This window comes from Sorghum bicolor, chromosome 10, assembly GCF_000003195.3.
Source record: "Sorghum bicolor cultivar BTx623 chromosome 10, Sorghum_bicolor_NCBIv3, whole genome shotgun sequence".
Lineage (NCBI taxonomy): Eukaryota > Viridiplantae > Streptophyta > Magnoliopsida > Poales > Poaceae > Sorghum > Sorghum bicolor.
This window is the reverse complement of record NC_012879.2, coordinates 4,903,127-4,924,108: the sequence shown is the minus strand read 5'-3', so window position 1 is coordinate 4,924,108 and position 20,982 is coordinate 4,903,127. Positions and strand designations below refer to the sequence as shown.

Below are 20,982 nucleotides of genomic sequence, written 5' to 3'. Positions count from 1 at the left end.
TGTAGTTATTCGTTTATTTGCTCAAATCCAAAGTGAAGTGAATGTGCGTCAGGCTTCAGAAACAATGTGCTCTTGGGTTGGAAACTTTGGATTTGGATGTGCGAAGTCTGAATCTGAACATCATTTGCCTCCTGTTTTTCAAACTTCAGATCACTAATCTCTGAAGAAAAAAGGCAGGAAAAATTCAGGTTTCAAAGAAGCGTAACGGAGTCAAAGCTCCTTGCTTGTCAATCCTGTGTGTCCCACCAGGGTCGTCGTCGTCGTCTCTACTCGTCTCCCCTCGATGCCAGATCTCACCTCCCCCTTTCCTCCCATGCCCACAAACCTCTCTTCCCACTAGCATCCCCGCCGCTCCGATGGAAGCCGCGGCCGCCGCGCCCGCGCGGGGCCTCGGGCGGCACGAGTACGCGGTGCTGGCGCTCACCTTCGCGTCGTACGCGTCGTTCCACGCCTCCCGCAAGCCGCCCAGCATCGTCAAGGCCGTGCTCTCCGCGGACTGGGCGCCCTTCACGGGCGCCCGGGGCCCGCACCGTCTCGGCGAGCTCGACGTCGCCTTCCTCTCCTCGTACGCGCTCGCCATGTTCGCCGCGGGCCACCTCGCCGACCGCGCCGACCTCCGCCGCCTCCTCGGCGCGGCCATGCTCGCGTCTGGCGCCGCGTGCGCCGCGCTCGGCGCCGCCTACTTCCTCGACGTCCACGCGCTCGCCTTCTTCTTGGCCGCGCAGGTCGCCAGCGGCGTCGTCCAGTCCGCCGGCTGGCCCTGCGTCGTCGCCGTCGTGGGGAACTGGTTCGGCCACGCCTCCAAGCGCGGCACCATCATGGGGGTGTGGAACTCGCACACCTCCGTCGGGAACATCGCCGGCTCGGTCCTCGCCGCGGCCGTGCTCGAGTTCGGATGGGGCTGGTCCTTCCTGGTTCCTGCGGTCGTCATCACCGCGCTCGGAGTTGTCGTGCTGGTGTTCTTGGTCGCGCACCCGAGCGAGGCTGGCTTGCAGGTGCAGGTAATGGATGTTGAGATGAATGGGGATGGTGGGGAGGAGGTAGGGCTCCTTGGGGAGGATAAGAAAGAGGTTCAAGGGAATGAGGAAGATGAATTCGAGCTGGAAATGGGATCACAATTGCCGAGAGCAATCGGGTTCGTGGAGGCATGGAAACTGCCTGGCGTGGCGCCATATGCATTCTGCCTATTTTTCTCCAAGCTGGTTGCCTACACCTTCCTCTACTGGTTGCCATTCTATATCAGGAACAATGGTATGTGCTCATTTGTTCATACATTTATTTTTGATGTCATAAACAATGGTAGTGTATATGGCTTGTTACTTGATCATTGTTCACACTTCAATCTGATGGTACTGTATTTCCAAGGGTTGGGCTGTTGAAATGTCAGTCAATGAATTATGTTCTTGCGAGCAATTGCAGTTTCATGTTTCAGACGGATAGATGATTCTTATGGTTTCAATCAGTTGAATTGGTAGATGCAATCACCAAACAGTCTGAATTTGTTTTTGTACGAAACTTTGTTTTATATATTGTGAGTTGGAACAGCATCACGTTCAGTTATTTTTCGGGCTCCCTTTTTTTAAGCATAGCAAATCTGTTGACAATATGAACCAGCTTTAGCTTGTTCTTTGGTTTATAACAAGATGCCAACCTAGAGGGGTGTTTGGTTTGAGGAATGGACAAGATAATAATAGGGTGATTCCACTAAAATCATAGGAATGACTTAAGTTTATAATAAGATGCCAACCTAGAGGGTGTTTGGTTTGAGGAATGGACAAGATAATAATAGGGCGATTCCACTAAAATCAAAGGAATGAGCTCATGTTGCATTACCTCATCTAGAAACTAGAATGGGGTGATTCCATAAACCAAACACCCCATTATTGTTGATAACATTATTTTGCTTGCATGTTGAACTGTTTTAATTGTTGATCGAAATTTGAAATGAATTGTTCTTGTGTACATCTATAATGATGGGTACCTTTATTTTTAAAAAAATCTTGGGTACCTAATTTTCTTGGTAGAGATAGTAGAGTTCGATACAAGTAACTTTCAACATACCTGTCCTTCCATTCCAAGGTTAAACCTTGAAATGTATAATTTCAGAAACTAGAGGATTGCTTTTGCTTGGATGTATTGCTTCTGTAGAGTATCAGTCATTTTCGATTTAGCATGAAACATCATGGAGGAGTTACTTTTGCTTGATGCCAACCTATTTTTGATTTTGCAGCCGTAGCAGGTCAGTTCTTGTCACACAAGGCTTCAGGAATTTTATCAATTGTATTCGACATTGGAGGCGTCTTAGGAGGGATTTCGGCTGGTTTTCTCTCCGATGCAATAGGTGCCCGTGCAATAACATCAGTTCTCTTCCTCTTTCTGTCAATCCCAGCACTCATTGTGTACAGGACATATGGAAGCATATCCATGCACCACAACATTGGTCTCATGTTCCTCTCTGGTTACTTTGTGAATGGTCCATACTCTCTCATCACCACAGCTGTAGCAACTGATCTTGGCACCCAAGACGCGATCAAGGGAAATTCACGGGCGCTGGCGACAGTTTCTGCTATAATTGATGGCACTGGTTCTGTTGGTGCAGCTCTGGGCCCCTTGCTTACGGGTTACATTTCAACTAGAGGATGGAATAGTGTATTTTTCATGTTGATTGTTTCCATATCACTTGCCATCCTATTTTTGATACGGCTGGCAAAGAATGAGATAGTAACCAAGCTTAGCACACGAAATTAAAGTAGTAATTTGAATTGGGGATGCTTCAGATGTCAGATTGTAGGTACTTAGCAGGAGCTTAGTTAGGCCATTTCTTGCGGCATGCATTTAGATTGGTTATTTGTTGTCACTAGTAGACATGCACGTGTCTATAAAGGAATAGTAATGCTTTTTTCAACAATTCTTCATCATCGTCCTCCCCCTTGTCATGTTCATCTTCAGAAAACTGCAATGAGAAAATAGATGCATTTGAATTTGTGAAAAATATAAAGTTTCATATTAAAAACTCTAATGCAAATACCTTTGTGCTCAATGCAAAGGCATATTTATAGTGTAGAACATAAAATTCATTTTAGAACTTTTGATCATTCGATACAAAATATTTAAATTGCTTCTTAATTTCAAGATGGTCAAATCCTAGCAATTTTAACTATTGCAACAAGAAAACACGGCATGCAATCGAATACTCTTAGAAATGCTTTGGCATCGGAGACTAGTAGACTACCAAACTGTAATCTATCCCTCAAATCCAAATTACAAGACGTATATATATATATATATATATATATATATATATATATATATATATATTATTTTTACTATATATCTAGGCATAGTGTATATCTAAATGTATAGCAAAACTATAAATATAAAAAATAAAAATTCTTATAATTTGGAATTGAGGGAGTACATGAAAACATGAATTCGATTCTTCCCAATTGCAATAGTTGAGCAACCTATCAACCTAACCATCATTCCCTAATCATCAAAAGGGGGATGCCAAATTAGTGCGGGAGGGGCCATTAAGCATGCCAAAAGCCCCAATGGCAAGCGACGCTGGTTATCCAATTGTAATAGCGACTAAATTTGGAGAGGAAACGTCTGAGATGTTCCTTTTTGCCCAATAATAGTTATATTTAATTTTACAAATTTTAGATAGACACTTGAAGTTGCTCTTAGCAGGTTAATGATGCCAAGACAACATAGTAGTATAAGACTGGAACTTAGCCGTCACCTGGCTACTGTAACTCTTTTCCTTCGTGAAAATACAAGAAATAAGCATCGACATTCATTGATATGTGCGGCTATTATTCGAACATGAGGATGAACCAGGATGATTCTACCAAACCACAATTTCTGCCGAAAATACAAGAGATAAGCATCGACATTTATAATGTCATGTCAGTTCTGCAACTAAGGAAACTTGCTCATTGGATCATGTGAAAAATACATGAAGCCCACAGTTTTTGACGGCAATCAAGTCCTCTGGCAATTACACTACAACTACGAAAGGCTTTACTTTGGAGTTGCATTGCAATATATTTGCATTATTAGTGCTAGATTATGAATTGAGAAGTAAAGAGATACTCCATAGATATCAAAGCTAAATGACCCATGAATGTGTTAGTTGAGGGCGTGCTCCTAAGATATCAAAATTAATTTAGTCATATCCATGTTGCCTACAGGTTGGTTCAACGATTTCTGATTATTAATTTTCTTCATAACTCAAGTTCGAGCATTATTCATAGTTTATTCAAGATTTCTGAACATTTATATTTGCCATACAACTTTTTTTTAATGCAATAATATGCATTTGATTGAGGATACTTGACATTAATATGCCCTCCTGCTCTACATCATATGTCCTATAAATAGAACTGCACAGTGCAGACATGACTCACAATATCATAAGCTATGTGGTAGAAAAGAAGTTTTAATTTGTCCTTATATCATCAACGCTAGCTGTAGTGGTACTCATGTCTCCAAACGTAATGCTTCAACTCCTGGTTTTTTCTTTAGTCTTTACCATGTTTACGACTCATCAAGCTTTGGGTGAGAAAGACTGTTATCACGAGAGAGATTCGGTTAAGCACGACTGCAAGAAAACCATCAAAATTAATCATCCCTACGACCCCCCAACAGCTGAGTGCATTGGTGCTGTCAAACTATCTGACATGGTTTGCATTTGCCGTATTCTCACCACTGACGACGAGAAGGAAATAAGTGTACCTAAGCTTCTTCGTCTTGCAGAAGAGTGCAACAGGCCAGTGCCAGCGGGAAGTAAATGTGGATGTAAGTATTTGATAGTATTCATGTTCTTATTGTTACAAAAATGTTTGGTACAATTTAGATGTGAAATCTGATATTAACTTTTTTTTTCCTCAGCTCAAACCGTTGGACATTGACTATATATCCCTCACAACCAAGGGGATCTATGTTCATGATGCAGGAACCCAAGGAAGAATAATAAAAATAACCCTGTACTTTGTTTGCTTTTATGCCATGCTTTATTCATGGCAAAGTAATGAATAAAAATATCATGAGTATTTCTAGTTTATAGGTGGATGCATATTGGTCCCTAGCAAAATATGTCAGTTTGACTTTTCACAGGTCAAAATTTTTATGTTTTGACCAAATTTATCAAAAAAAGTACATAACATCTAAACGTAAAATTAATTCCATAACTACCATAAATATATTTTGAAACTATTTTAGTTATGTATTATATATGTTAATATTTTTAACATGATTAAATTTTTTGACTTCGAAAAAAACTAAAGTATAACATATAATTTGCAACACGGAAAATAGATGTTATATGCAATTTGTTGTGAAACGACATCTGTTCTCAACAGGCACCTTTTCAAGTGATGATGATCACATCCATTCACAGCAGGAGCAGCTGGAGATAGGATACGTTAACCATCATGTCTCTGGTGGAACTGTCCATTCATCCAACCATTGCCTCTTCCCAAACTGTTCTCTCAAATGTGTCTGACACACATTCATATGTATAAATATATTTTAGAGATCAATGAACACAATTGAGAAAGTTGGTTACTGTGTTGTGGATCTTACTTTACTGTGTTGTGGATCTTACTTTACTCTGTATTACTATTTATGGATCACTGGTCGTGCAAACCAACTAGACCACAAGGGTAAACTTGTTGAACTGGATCAGGCATGAAGGTAAAACTGAAATTGCAAAACTATTTTCCAATGAATTAAAAGTTACAAGATTTTTAAAAACCCAAAATAACAGACTATCACTTCTTTGGAAACTTTGAAAGATAGTTTTACTAGAACTCAAGTTCCCCAAGATATTTCACTGTAGGAAGTTTTCTTTGATGATGAATAACCAGCAGGTCCCATGTTCCATGTTTATAGACCATGCTACATTACTACTAATCCAACTCGCCAACCCTTACCGTTTTGAACCCAAACGACCACTAAAACACTGACGAGCTTCACATCCAAAGCACCCCAGGAAGAGATGGACACCGTGCAATGTACGTGTGACTCCACAGGTTCACCCTGCACAGCTTCCTCCTCCGACCAGATCCGGACGCCTTGTCCGCGCACGCCCGCTCCAGCTCGGCGGCGACCCATCTCGCGTTCATCCCGCGTTCCCGGCGCCGACGACGCCTCCTCTCCACCAGTGGTGTCACCGCCGGCATCTCGGAGTCGATCACCCTGAACACCGTCACGGTGACAGGCAGTGCCGGCCCTGAATTTTTTGAGGCCCGGGGCGAAAAAAATCTGGGACCCTTTATACATTATTTAGTTCTCCAAAAATCAAATTTTTTTAAAAAAATTTCGTCACATCGAATCTTACGGCATATGCATAAAGCACTAAATATAGTCAAGATCAAAACTAATTACACAATTTGCCTATAAATCGCGAAATGAATCTTTTGAGCCTAGTTAGTCGATGATTGGACAATAATTGCCAAATAAAAACGAAAGTGCTTTAGTACCTAAAACCAAAAAAAGTTAGGAACTAAACAAGGCCTAAGGAAAATTTTTTGATTTTGGCTAGTGTAGCACTTTTGTTTATATTTGGCAATTATTGTCCAATTATAGACTAACTAGGCTCAAAACAATCGTCTCGCAAATTACAGGTAAATTGTGTAATTAGTTATTTCTTTTATCTTTATTTAATGCTTTATGCATGCGTCTAAAAATTCGATGTGATGAAAAATGTTAAAAAAATTAGGAACTAACAAGGTTGTAGTTGTTGTTATTATAGAATAAGGGCTTGATTGGTTCCCCTCGCTAAATTTTAGTCACTTTAATAGCTAAACTTTCAAACACACTGACTAAAAAAGAGCTAAAATAGTTTAGTTACACAAGTCACCCAAGAGTAGCTAAAATAGTTTTAGCTGACTAAAATTTAGCAGGAGAAACCAAATAAGGCCTAAATATTCTACATCGTAAGCCAAAACTAAGCAGAAAAAATGCCGAATAGTATTGAACAACGTTGAATATCATTCAGTACAACACCATGACAAAAAAAAAAACTGAACAACACCAAAACGTAAATACTAAACGATACTAAATTCTGTTCAATATAATAGTTTGGAGGTGTAAAATAGTACTTGTATATATATACTCATAAATACTTAACTCTACATACAAAAGCAATATTCATATGCAACAATTCATATAAATATACAAATACATTAAAAATTATTGTATAGTTTGCATACTTGGGGGTGGGGCCCTGTCCAACTGGGGGCCCAGGGCGGCCGCCCCGCTTGCCCGCCTCCAGGGCCGGGCCTGGTGACAGGACAGCCGTCAGCTCCTATGCCGTCGTCGGCTTGCACGACGCAGAACATGCTCCTCCCGAGGCAGACTAGCTTGGCGCTCCGCGTCGCCCCGCCGCGCGCGCTCGGCGTGATCACCGGTATGGGGTCCGACACCCGGTGCGTCGTCTTGTGCTCCAGTCTGGGAGCGCCCGAGCCCAGGACGACGTCGAGCTCGTGCGCGCGGAGACGCCCGTCGTTCGCCGACACCTCGAACCACAGGCCGTGGTCCTTGGCGTAGTACACGGCGCGCTCTTCCTCCCACGGCAGCCGCGCCGACCCGGGCAGCGCGATCCACGCCGGGCCGCCCCGGCGGCGGCGGCCGTCGAGGAGGAAGGTCTCGCCTTTCTCCGTCGAGGCTAGGAGGCCGCGGCGCGGCGGGTACGCGGCGAGCGTCAGGATGCGGTCGCGGAACGGAGGCCGCGGCAGGGGTGACCACACCTGGCGGACGCGTCTCTCGCCGCCAGTCGTCGACGAGCCGAGGACCACGCACCGCGGATCCTCGGTGAGCATTTCAGCGGCGTAGATCTTGCCGGAGACCTCGACGAGGCCGTACTCGGTCGACGGCGGCGGAGGGCCGGTGGACACCTCCCACGTGCTCGCGTCGATGATGACGCTCTCGGCTTCGACGACGCCGGCGTTCCTGTCAGTGACGCCCACGACCATCGATCTGGCCTTGAGAAAAGCCATGCCCGGAGCCGCCTTGAAGCGCAAAACGGGCGGTTCTTGGAATTCTTCGCCGGAGACCGAGATGCCGTGCTGGGAGCGCGCCAAGTCGACGCGGTGCACGGCGTACGTGGAGACAACGCCGTGGCCGTGGCCGTGCTCCTGCATGACTAGATAAAGCGCCTTCTTCCTCTTGCGGTGGCGGCCGCCGTCGCGGCATGGCTCCGTAGGCGATGCGGGTTCGTCGGCTGGCTCCGGCGACGGCGACGTACTCGACCGGAACAAGGTCTGCTGAGAGGGCGGTGGCGTCCCGGGCCGCGGGACCGCCGAAGACCACCGTGAGGCCGCGGGGCCGCGCAGCCTACCGGACCGCCTGGCAGCGATAAAGCCAACCTTGGGCACGGAAGGCGATCTCCCCGTCGGCCACGGGAGCTGGCGCTTCGCCGGCGGTGCAGGTGGCTCACCGCTCACGTGACCTAGATCGTGATCGCTTCAGGGCCATCACGTCTTGCACGAACTTGGTGGTTGATACGATCTTGGTGCCGATTCTTTTACCTTCGAGAGGACCCTCCGTGGGGTTGTGGCCGTGTGATGAAAGGCGGCGTCAATCCGGACGATATATATCAAGGCTCTTTTTAAAATGTATAATATGTCAGTGGTGTCAATTAGGTCCCGTAAATCTCAAAATGCATTTTTAGGTATACAGCTTATTTTCGAGTGCTATCTAGGTCTAAACAAGCTTTAACCAACCAACATTTGGTCTTTAGCGCTCTATTTACATACTCTTCCTCTCTCTCTTCTATCCTCATCTCCATGTTCTCCCCTCTCTTCGTCTACCAATCTATTTGAGTCACCAACTTGTCATCCTCAACTCATGTCTTCATCATTCTTCACATCAAAGACCATGACATCATCAGTAATGGCGGTGGCATGGGCAAAGTTAGTGCTCCTCAGACAGAAGAGATAGGTGAACAATTGCTTCGCCATTAAGTTCTTATCCTGGTCAAATAATAAGGGGTGGATCCAATCGTTATGGCACATGGCATCATGATATGGAGTCGACTGGATCTATTTAGTCCTAATTGACATTATCCATATGCGAATTTGGATCTGACCAAAAATATAAAAACAAATATGATATCGATGATATCGTATCCGATCTGTTTTGATCCTTAACCTCATCTATATATGCAAAAAAATGGGAGTTCGATTGGTTGCATCACTCCACTACTATTTCAGTTTTAATCCACCAATGCATGCAGAATACAGTCTGATCCTAGCTTGATGGAGACGGCCGAAACGAGCTTCACAGTGGAGCCTAGCCGATGGGCTCATACGTCAACCCCACATGTGACCATTTTACTTTATGTATTGTTTGAACCAACTAATAAATTTTTCTAAACTTTAGGCGATCCAAACAAAGCAACTTGTAACATTCTCTCTGTTCTAAATTATAAAATATTTTTATTTTTTTAGATATATTATTTTTACTAAAGTATGTTGCTTATTAGTTTTAACAGGAAAATTAATTTTACTAGAAAAATAGGTTTAACAGAAGTAGTATATATAAGCATATAGTAAAACTAAATAACTGAAAAAAACTAAAATATTTCAACAGGAGGATGTTTCATTGTTTCTGTTCGGCCAGCAGAAAAAAGACTGTCATTGATGTTGATGCTAATTTGTTGCGAGAGAAAAATATTGTCTTCTGACTCGAAAGCAGTGGTTGATAGATTTGAACGACCAAATTTGATTTTTGACTTTTTACCCAATTGTGAATTTTGCTTAAAGGTCAAACAGTCATTAGAGTTTATTATTTATACCATCCAAACTGATGAAAGCTCAGGAAGACACTCCGGGCGGGAGCGACAACTGTGACAACCTTCCAACTCTACAAACATGTCAGATCTGACGCCTGTTCACCACGTGCCTTTCTTCCTCCTTGGCTCGCTCGCCACTGCCCACAGTCCTCACCCGACTGCCTCCATAAAAAAAATCCGAGCTCCAACAAACAACCACCGCAACCTCCATCCCCTTGCCTTCCCCCACACACCATCTCCCTTTCCACTGCAGGATTTCTTTCTTTCTTTCCCCACAGATATTCCCAAAGAATCTTCTGCGTTGCTCTCCTCCTCGGATTCCTCTTCCCCTCCTCTCCTCGCCTCCCACTCCAATTATTCCTCTCCCTACTCACTTGCTTTGCTTCTCTGTTATCTCTGTCCTCTCCTCCGACCTCGTGTTTCTTCTCCCTATACCACCAGCGGAGCGCCAGCTGCGCGCTGTGCGTGCCTCGTGCCTAGAGGAACGCCCGCCGTCGGCAGCAGAGATTTCCGGACGGCGGTGCCATGTGCGTGGAGGAGCCGGAGGACGCGGAAAGGCTTGGTTTTGGAGACGCAGGCGTCGAGGAGCCCGCTAAGTTTCCCTTGGTTCAGGTTCGTGTCTGACTGCTCGGTGCAAAATTAAAGATTCGATTTCGGGTGGTTATTTTTGTTGCGTGGATGAAACTTTCGATGCATATCTGTGAATCTGGTATTCCCTTTTCTGTCGGTTCGTTTGAGTGATTGATCCTGGTATAAAGGATGGATTCAAAAGGAAACAATGATTGTCTTTGCTTCGAGTACACGCCTCTGTTCATCCATCTGTCTCTCTTTTTTTTTTCTTGAATTCTGCAAGAATCTAGGCGATTTCATGTTTAGTTGGCGCTAATGAAGGTGTAGATCAGAAGGTGATTTGAACTGTTCAATATGGCAGAGGTAGGTTTCTTGCATTGTATAGTTAATCTTGCATTGGGGCTGGAATGTTCGGTAGCTGTTTCCTGGTGAACGGTGGCAGTTGTTGTTTGCGGCTGGCCCATGCTTTTCATCATCATTTCTCAAGTTGCTTCGATTTTGTACTGTATATACTAAATTTGTCAAACTGTCCGATCATTTGCTTGCTCATTCTGAGGTGCTGTGACAGACAGGTACAACTAATTTCTGACTATTGTACGTAAGCAAACAGGAAAAGTCGGAAATTTCTTCAGAGGATATTTCAAGGACAGCATATTTTTTTCGTGTATTTCTGACTGTAGCTGAAATTTCTTCAGAGTAGTACGTACTTGCCAAGGGCACATGTACTTGATTTCTCTATCAAGACGGAAATGTAATGAAACAAAACGTGTTTTTTCCGTGCTGATACCAGTTAAGGCATCATTTTCCTGAAGTGGTCCATGTGATTACTACTGACTTTGAAGGCTTGCTACCCACATCGTGATAGAAACTGCTAGATTTTCTTCCTTGGCTTGTGAGCTACTGTAATTGGATTTTAGGTGTTGCTGTCATGGGTGGATTGTCCTTTTATAGACTGGTAATGTCGATTGCCAGCATTAATTTGTGCCAAGGAATAACCAAATAGTACTGAAGCTTGTAGTTTCAGATGTTTTTTTTATCAATTTACGAACTCAGGCTCTGCTTGTTGTATCATATTAGCCATTGATGCTCTGCATATCAAGGACAATTATTTCTAAAAAAAATACTGTTCCAACTAAGGTGGAAACTGATTCATTAAAATAGATGTGACAGTAACTTCTGAATTTGTTTGAGTGCAAGCACCAAAGTAGAATTGATAGGCATTTGGATTTGGGTTTATGATCAATTGAAGTAATGGAGTTTCCTTATATTAGTATGTTCAAGTTAGTTATGGCAATGCTACTTGCGCTAACTTGACTTTGTGATTTCATGTAATTTAGATCAGCTTATCTATAGATTCACATTTGGTGCTTCCTGTATTGCATTCTTGTGCACTGATCCTGTTTACATGCAGATGGAGAGAGTTTGCGAAAACACTACTTCTGCTGATTTCAGGCAGAAGTTAAGCAATTTTGTTCCAGTAATCCGATCGGGTGATTGGTCTCATATTGGAGGTCGCCAATACATGGAAGATACCCACGTGTGCATTCCAGACCTTGCTAAGAACTTTGGCTTCCCATCATTAGATAATGAAGTTGTTTCCTTCTATGGGGTAAACACTTGCCGTCTTGCCCACTTATATTTTACCTTTCCTAGTTTGATAGACCAATCATATTGCCAAACATGCAAATTAACAAGCAGTCTATGCTGATGGTAAGTTCTGACTACATCACTAGAATACCCCATACAAAGAAGAGGACTCAATAACAAATTTGGTCCGCATTGAGTCAAGTATTTTCATATGTGTAGTTCATTGCAATATCAGAAGCTGAAGATAGGCTTATAACTTTTTTTCTCCTTTCAGAAAATGAGTCTGCTTCTTACGATGTATGCAATTGTTTTCCTTGGCAAGTTATTTAAGTTCAATGGAACAAATTCATATCTTAGTAAACTTATTCTACATATGTACAAGTACAACTAGTAATCTGCAGATCTGTGTTCTCAATAATTTCATTGAGTTGCACGCTTGCTCATCATCGCTTAACCTAGATAACCACATTAGTCATTCTGCATGCATGGTTCACAAAAACTTGATATTCCTCTTAGGTATCTATTTTCTCCATTTCAATAATCAGGTCTTTGATGGTCACGGTGGAAAAGATGCTGCCCATTTCGTTCGTGATAATTTACCAAGGGTGATTGTGGAAGATTCAGATTTCCCTCTTCAGCTTGAAAAAGTTGTGAGGAAGTCCTTTATGCAGACTGATTGCCAGTTTGCTGAGACATGCTCTCTCCATAGAGCAACATCCTCTGGCACAACTGCACTTACAGCAATGATTTTTGGAAGGTACTTTCCTGTCATAAGTATGATGATCCCCAGCTTTTCATAGTATATTTAGGAGTTCTGCATTAATATATCATGAGCTGTATATGTAATATAATTGGTTTCCTCACAAAGCCTTATTGTTCAATGTCTACCAGATGGATTACATATTAAATATTTTAGTGGACATCTGGTGAAAATGTATCTGAACTGAAGCTACAGTGTTCAATCATGTCTGTACAATATTTCATCTCATTTTAAGGGCATGTTTGGATACAAGGGCTAATTGTTAGCTAGCAAAAATTTGCTCTAGCGCATCCAAACAGGAAGGCTACTAGGTGTTTCTACTAGTTGTAAGCCAAATAGCTAGCTAGCTCTAGCTAATTGGGGCTATTTTTTAGCCCCAACTAGTAAATAGCCCTAGTGATCCAAACAGGCCCTAAGTTTTACCTTTTAAAGTTGTATAGAGCTAGTACCATGGCTGTTCAGCAACTATGCTGTACTAGGTCTAGTCTTCAACGCGTTCTAATCTTTATTGCAAACATTTGAATATTGACTTCTATTTATGCCAAGTAACACAATTCTAAATCAAATTGTAAAAAATTAGCCAACGTGTGATGGTGTGTGCTTGCTCTTGTTTTTTAAAAAGTGTGCAAATACTTAAGCAAAGTAGTTAATATTAGGTGAGGTATTGTGAACCAGAAAAGATGATTTGACTTTTAGATACTCAGTTGATATCTAAACTGAACTGATTGTCCTCGTCCTCGACATAAATCACGGTTTGTTCACCTGATCATTATTGCGACCATTTAATGAGAATTTGGGATTCGGAAGCTTAGAGGCCTATGGTTTAAACTTTAGACCATTGATGGATCCTCATAGGTTGGTAAAGGTTTGCAGCTACCCAATATCTACTAGTTTCTTTTAGAATTTTTCAGATTTGTAATCTTGTTTTAGAATTGCCAAGCAGGCACACACCATGTATGATGTGTCACTTTCTAACTTATTTATACATTTAAATTTATTTGCACTTGTTATCTGTTAGAACCTTTATGGTCAACGCTAAAAATTTGCATGATTCATGCAGGTCTCTTCTGGTCGCTAATGCTGGTGATTGTAGGGCAGTTCTTTCCCGGTGTGGCACTGCAATTGAAATGTCTATGGACCACAGGCCTTGTAGCCTCAGTGAAAAATTGCGCGTAGAATCGCTTGGTGGCTATGTGGATGATGGCTATCTGAATGGTTTGCTAGGAGTCACTAGAGCGCTTGGTGACTGGCATCTTGAGGGTATGAAAGAAGTCGGCGAACCAGGAGGTCCCCTGAGTGCTGATCCAGAGCTCAAGATGATCACACTAACAAAGGACGATGAGTTCTTGATAATTGGCAGTGATGGAATCTGGGATGTCTTTTCAAATCAAAACTCCGTGGACTTTGCACGGAAGCGCCTCCAAGAGCACAACGATGTGAAATTATGCTGCAAGGAAATCGTTGAGGAGGCAATAAGGCGAGGGGCCACTGACAACTTAACTGCAGTGTTGGTCACGTTCCACCTGGAGGCCCCTCCTCAGATCAAAGTGGACCGTCCCGGTAGGGTGGCACGGAGCATATCAGCTGAAGGGCTCAATAGCCTCAGGATACTCCTGGGAAGGCAGTAACCACATTCTTGTCACAATTAGGTACTGTGTTGCATTGCCGAGTTGTAATTGTATGTAGTCATCTCGGCTCCTCATTGTTGTTAGGTGTTACCCATTGCTACGACACAGGTTACTATTCTTGTTGGTAATTGAACCAACAAACTTGATATTATTCTTGTTGGTAGTTGAACCAACAAACTTGATACTATTCTTGTTGGTGATTGAACCAACAAATTTGAGCTCCATCGTGTGAGAGATTTTAAGCAGATGAAAGTAAATCTGGCAAAGAAGCTGTGAGTTCCCAGCTCACTGTGTAATGTTTGCCCCCTTTTTTGTAAATAAAAATGTCACTGCCTAGCCTTTGCAATTGGCCTTTCGTCATGTAAAAAACAATTCTTGACTGAAATGTGTCAAGACTGGGTCAAATTTCCTGTTCTCACATGATTGTTCAGTTGTGTGGTCTCGCTCTCGTGATACAAAAATTATGGAGCTGAACACAGTTGAGAACAATGCAAGCAAAAATGGTTAGGTTGCGCAAACACCGATCGTTGTCGCCTGACTAGTGTTGTCTGTTTGCAACAAGGTCAAGATACTGCCTTTTCGACATGCCAGTAAAATAACCGAATTGGCATGTTCGCTTGTACTTTATTGGAGGAATGCACGAACAAATATACGCACTCGTGTACATTTCTCTACAGACAAACACACAAGTTTCTAGGCCTCTAGGGGTAGATGTATGTCATACCTGAGACCAGGCAGAGTACTTGGCAAAATTATAATTCTCTTTGGTACTTTCAAGCATGGCATTAGCACCTAATCCAGGGGCCAGTGGCCTAAACAAGGACCATATTTTGGGCAGACATACCTCTGCAAAGGCCGGCACAGAGAACATAAACTATGGCCACATCTTGCATTGGTACTTCAGGTAACCCCTCTGCTGCAGACATGAGTACACCAATCACTGGATGGGGCCAGGGTAGTGTTCCATAGCAAAGATGTATATATTCATCTCTGAGTCAAATGGTTCAGCTCCAAGCAACAAAGACCATAGCTCTTCAGTCTTCACTATTCCAACTGAGCTTCACTACTGAACTGTTCCAAGATCCTCACACAGAGATATGATGAAGAACTCCTTGTCGTTGGTGATGGTTGTCATTGTTCTGTTCCTGGTGACGGCAAGGGTGCAGGGTATTCGGCTGGATGCAGAGAGCCATGAGGCATTCAACAAGCAGATGGTTGATGTAAGTAACCGCTATTCGCAAGCGCATTTCATACTGATCTTTCAGTGATTCTTTCTGCAGTTCCTAACTGTTGTGCATTCTTTGGTTATTTCAGAAACCTGGGGTGATGGGAGTGAGGGACACTGACAATGAGCCATCTGGTGGGAAAATGGAGGAAAGCATTTCTGAAGAGAAAGGTAGAGTTGGCCACAGTCTGCCAGAGATTCATGTGGATTACTATGGTCCAAGGGGTCATAGGCCTACACACCACTGAGCAAAATTTTCCTCATCTGTTCAGTTTTTTTCCTTTTTTATTTTTGTCTATTTTTAGATGAACCCTCTTAAACTAGTGAGCGCGTCACTTGAGACTGCCTACTCTAGCAGATAGTAGTGTAGTGTAATACCCAAGATGTAATTCATTTATTGTTTCCCCCTTTTCATTTTGCCCCCTTTGAAGAGGGGAAGAAACACCACTGATGTACAAACTTCTTGAAGGAAAAGATCAATCAAGAAATAGCAAATTCCAGGATTACTAAAGAACTGCAGCTGGGTGTCCAGGTTCCAACTGTGGTAAGTTCTACAAGGGTAACTGTTACTGTCCAAGTGGATTTGATTCACCAAGGTCCAAGGAGTTGTTTAGTTTAAGGAATGGGGCTTCTCATTCCTTACATTTTTGTTTGGTTTGAGGAATGAAATCTATTTGTCTATTGCCACATAATCCCCCGAGTTAGCTCAATAACGAGAAATGGATTTATCCGATGCAATGACTCCATGATGGAGCATTTCATTTTTGATAAGGTGATTCTTTAGATCAAACACTTCATAAGTTTATTTAGCAGTTTCTTTAAATGCAAAAATATCCCACTTCTATATTGGGGCAAATATAAAAGATACTGGTAGTTCACTTGGCCGGCTTTATGGAGCAGAAGAATATGTGTGGCCTCGTGTACTTACTCCAACAATGTATGCGTAGATTCAGTTGACGGTGTCACGTATGGCTGAGCATTGCCGGATATGCTGCAGTGTTCCTCGCCAAAGTACATTCTATTAGTCTTCTTTATGTGTTATGTTAGACGAGACATACTTTTCAAAGCTAGTGATTGTAGCTAGTCAGCAGTGTCTTATAAGCCGTACTTTTTCTGTTAGGTAGTAGTGTTTTTTCTCATAATAAATCAGCGAACAATACTTTCAGCAATGGATTTTCAGAGAGAAAAACACTGCTGGTTGGCAGAAAAAAGTACGACTTATAAGACAAGCGAATAACATGAACCCTGTCTCAAAAAAAAGAAAGAAAAACGGAAGATGAACCAAACAGTTTTTGCAATGAAATTTATCGTGTATGACTTATGTAGTAGAGACCAAAATGTAGTGACTAGCATGGTATATAAGCTCGGCACTAGCATGGCCAAGATATAGGGTGTGTTTGGTTGGGCTGCTAGGCTGGGTTTTGGCTCAGTTGGGCCAGTTTTCGCTTGTTTGGTTTGCAGGCCAGCCCATCTAGCCAGGCTCCAGGAGGCCACCCGTACAGCTGGAGCCTGGCCCAGAAAGAAACACGGGGTTGGTGTTTCTTCTAGAGCCAGGCTCCGTCCGGCTCCCCGCGCGAGGCCCGCTTGGCCTTGGACGGCCACCGAATAAAAGGCACAGCCTCACCGCTTGGCTAGGGTTTCAGGCTACTGTTCACTCTCCCTCTCCCGATCCGCCACTCTCTCTCGCTGCCTCGCTCTCACTCGCGTCCCCCCTGTTTCCCTCCTCTTGGCCGTTCCATCCCAGGCGGCGAAGTTCGTCGGTGTTCCTGGTAAGGCCCCGTGGCGGTGGTATGCTGCAGCACTCCTCCTCTTCCCCTTTATTTCCTCTCCGTGTATTCTTGTGTTGCGCGAACACTGTTATGGCGATTTCCCTGGTTTTTTGCGCTGAGCTTTAGGGATTTGGTCGATGATGTTTACGGATCTGGGTGGCGCACCGATTGGTGACGCAGCCGATTCGAGTAATCTGTTAGGGTTGTACTCATACTGCTGCAAATGTCCCTAATTTTGTTTACCCAGCAAAAGTTTAGTCCTTCTCATGTTCAAGTCATGTGTTCTTTTCGGATCTGGGAGGCACACCTAGTGGTGGTGCAGCTGATCCTCGGAGACAGGGTCCTTGGTTTCTAATTCATGTCTAATTTCTTGTTTAGCACCATGGTTCGTTCAACTAGGCGCCGTCAGCTTGTCAGTAGGGGTGCTGCCTTGGTTGCAGTCATCACTGCATGGCTTTTTGTCAGATTTAGGAGGTTGTCTTCCTCTAGGCGAGGTATTACCTATGGACCTTTGAGTGCCAGAGATGAAGAGAGGAACAGGAATCTTAGTTTCATCTATCACAGCGACGATCGTCGTTGTGTTGAGCTTCTTAGGATGAGGAAAGCCCCCTTCTTTCAGCTGTGTGACCTGTTTCGCAACCGAGCCCTTCTTAGAGACAGCATCCACATGAGTATTGAAGAACAGGTAGCATGTTCTTGATGGTTGTTGGTCATAACCAGCGATTCAGGGTTCTCACTCCTGTATTTAGGAGGTCTTTAGAAACCATCAGCAGATATTTTCAAGAAGTCCTGTATGCAGTAGGGGAGCTGAGGAATGATATGATACTACCACCATCTACTACTGTCGCTCCAAAAATTAACAACAGTAGGAGGTGGAACCCTTTCTTCAAGGTTGGAGTTCTTCACTACACCCAATATCTGTTTATCATGTAGGTTGTCCTTATTCCTAATCTTGCATATTGTGATAGGATTGTGTGGGGGCTATTGACGGAACGCATGTACTTGCCAGAGTCCCTGAAAAGTATAGGGCTGCTTTCATGGGGAGAAAGCATTCTACTACACAGAATGTCCTTGCTGCAGTGGATTTCGATCTGAGATTCACTTATGTGTTGGCTAGTTGGGAGGGATCTGCACATGATGCTAGGATCCTTGGAGATGCCTTGGAGAGGGAGGATGGCCTTAGAGTGCCACCAGATAGTTTTCCTACTTTGACAATCTGTTAGACATGGTCCACTAGGTACTGCTTCTAAGATCTAATATTGTGTCCCCTCATGTTTAGGGAAGTTTTACCTTGTTGATGCTGGGTATGCTGTCAAGCCTGGGTTCCTCCCCCCATACAGAGCCACAAGATACCATCTTAGGGAGTTCGGTGTTAGAAGCCCCCAGAACCCAAGGGAGTTGTTCAACCTGAGGCATTCCTCGCTGAGAGTTACTGTTGAAAGAGCATTTGGTTCTCTGAAGAATAGGTTCAGGATCCTATACAACAAACCATTCCATCCCTACAAGACTCAGGTTAAGCTAGTCCTAGCATGTTGCATCCTGCACAATTGGATTCTTAGGTTTGGTCAAGATGAGATCATTCCTCTGGAGGGGAGCCCAACCCTCCTCATCACCATGGACCCCATGACAATGGCTATGACAACACCACTTGGGCTGCCAAGAGAGATGAATGGGCATCACAGATGTGGGCTACTAGGACTGGGGCTAATTAGTTGACATTGCTGCAGCAGTATGTTTTGTAGATCCAATGAACATGTATTATTTAATGCTGAGACCAATCCCTAAGACTATGATGCCTGTGTTGTAGAACTAAGTCTCATTTCTATTGTTTGGTTATGTATTTTGTAATTCAAACTCTGTTTTTTGAACTATGTTGTGCTTGAAATGTTTGTGTATCCATTTGTCTAATTTTCAAAGTGTTCCATCCATTTGTTCGTTTTTATGTACTTTTCCATGGTTTTGGTAGCTATGGAGGGTATGGATGCCTTCCACATCTTTGGGGAGGATCTTGCAGGGCCCAATGTTGCTGAGGTGGCAGAGGTGCAACCTGTTCAGCAAGCCAGTGTGCAGCCAGAATGCTAGAGAAGTTCTCGATGCTGGTTGCAGATGGGGTCAGAACTGAGAAAGGATTCAAAGACATCCATGTTCAGGGTGTGGCAAAGGACCTGTAGGCCTTCATCAATGCCCTAGTGACTGCATCACAAGTGTACAACCATCTTCGTAAGTGGAGTGCAAAGTGGAAAAGACTGTGCAAACTGAAGGAGCTCAGTGGAGCCAACTGGGATGAAGATCTGTGCATGATAACCCTTGATCCTGAACACTACCATGGACATGTCAAGGTAAATGTTTTCAAAGTCATCACATTTTTTGCACTGTCTAATTGTTGCTAACTCATCTACTTTGCAGGATCATCCCAAAGATGCAGAATTCCTCAATGTGCCCATCATGCATTATCAGTACATGCAAACTATGTTTGGAAGTGGTGTCGCAACTGGGAAGTTTGCTATGGGATCCAATGAACCACTTGGCCAGCCTGCAGCAACAGAGACCATTGATCTTGAGGCAGAAGGAGTTAACGACAACCTGCAGGACATTCATTCAACAAATGGAAAGCTGTCATGACGTGCCCCAACTTTGCTAGATCTGATCTGATGATTTGCCTCAACTATCTCATGCAGAACAAGGCGTTAGCATTGGTGTTTGTGGGGATGACTGCAGAGGACAAGGAACTGTGGATCAGTACTCATCTTGCTAAAGTTAGGACTCACATGGCCTTCCAGTGAGGGCAGTTGGTGCTCAAGCAATGTAGCAGTTCAACCCATTTTGATGACCATTGGCACGTAGTTAGCTATCATTTTAGGGTAGTCCTGGGTGGATCATGATAGTTAACTATCCTTGTAGTTAGCTATCATAGTCTGATTGCTACATTTTGCTGTCATAAACACCATGTTATAATTTGTGTGATGTACTGAGGATGTTTATGCTGGCTAGTTATATGTTCTAATTTGTGTGATGTACTGAGTATGTTTGTCTTGGCTAGTTACAATTCTGTATCCTTGCAGTGATGAAGACCAAATTCTATGTCGTTTTTGTTGGGCGTAACCCAAGTGTGTACACGACTTGGATGGACTGCAACCGTGAAGTGTCAGGGTACCCAGGCAATCTGCATTGCAGTTTTACTTCTCGGGATGATGCTGAAAAGGCCTTGCTTCAATTCTAGGCAAATGCAAGCATGGCAAAGACACATGAAAGGGTACCAGAAGAATTTCCAATCGAGAAGAAGGTCTTCCAAGTCAATGTGAAGGACTGTCTGCTGGGTTTTCTGATAGCCATTGTAATCATACAAGTCTATTTCATGTTTAAGTAGATTAATGATCAGCTCTAATGTAGGAAGCCTATTTCATTACTAGTACATTTCGTCATGAAGACAGTGTAATTCAAACTAGATTATGAGTGCAAACACCATTCGGTTCGCTCGAAGAAACACCATTTCGTAGAACAAACACCATTTCATAGATTTGTACAACAGCATTCAGTTGAACTGACATGGGTTCCATCAAAAGGTGCCATCTAACAACATGGCCGGTGAATCATTCTCAGTAGCACTGAAATGTTTTCACCAAAGTTCCAGAGATTGGTGTACA

General features: G+C 43.3%; 2 protein-coding genes, 1 long non-coding RNA gene and 1 pseudogene across 3 annotated transcripts; all 4 read left to right on the top strand.

Moving 5' to 3' along the window:
* LOC8065403 (putative glycerol-3-phosphate transporter 5) lies at positions 232–2,920 on the top strand. Its single transcript, XM_002437911.2, has 2 exons — positions 232–1,251; positions 2,231–2,920. The coding sequence occupies exons 1-2, from the start codon at positions 357–359 to the stop codon at positions 2,746–2,748; spliced, it is 1,413 nt and encodes a 470-aa protein (XP_002437956.1). The 5' UTR covers positions 232–356; the 3' UTR covers positions 2,749–2,920.
* On the top strand, positions 4,423–5,065 carry LOC110430732. Its single transcript, XR_002448099.1, has 2 exons — positions 4,423–4,800; positions 4,894–5,065. It is a non-coding gene; the product is annotated as an uncharacterized LOC110430732 (long non-coding RNA).
* LOC8065402 (probable protein phosphatase 2C 54) lies at positions 9,905–14,762 on the top strand. The gene is made up of 4 exons (XM_002437910.2): positions 9,905–10,411; positions 11,781–11,978; positions 12,502–12,713; positions 13,777–14,762. Exons 1-4 carry the CDS (start codon positions 10,325–10,327, stop codon positions 14,342–14,344), a joined length of 1,065 nt encoding a protein of 354 aa, XP_002437955.1. The 5' UTR covers positions 9,905–10,324; the 3' UTR covers positions 14,345–14,762.
* LOC8076195 lies at positions 17,721–19,960 on the top strand (annotated as a pseudogene).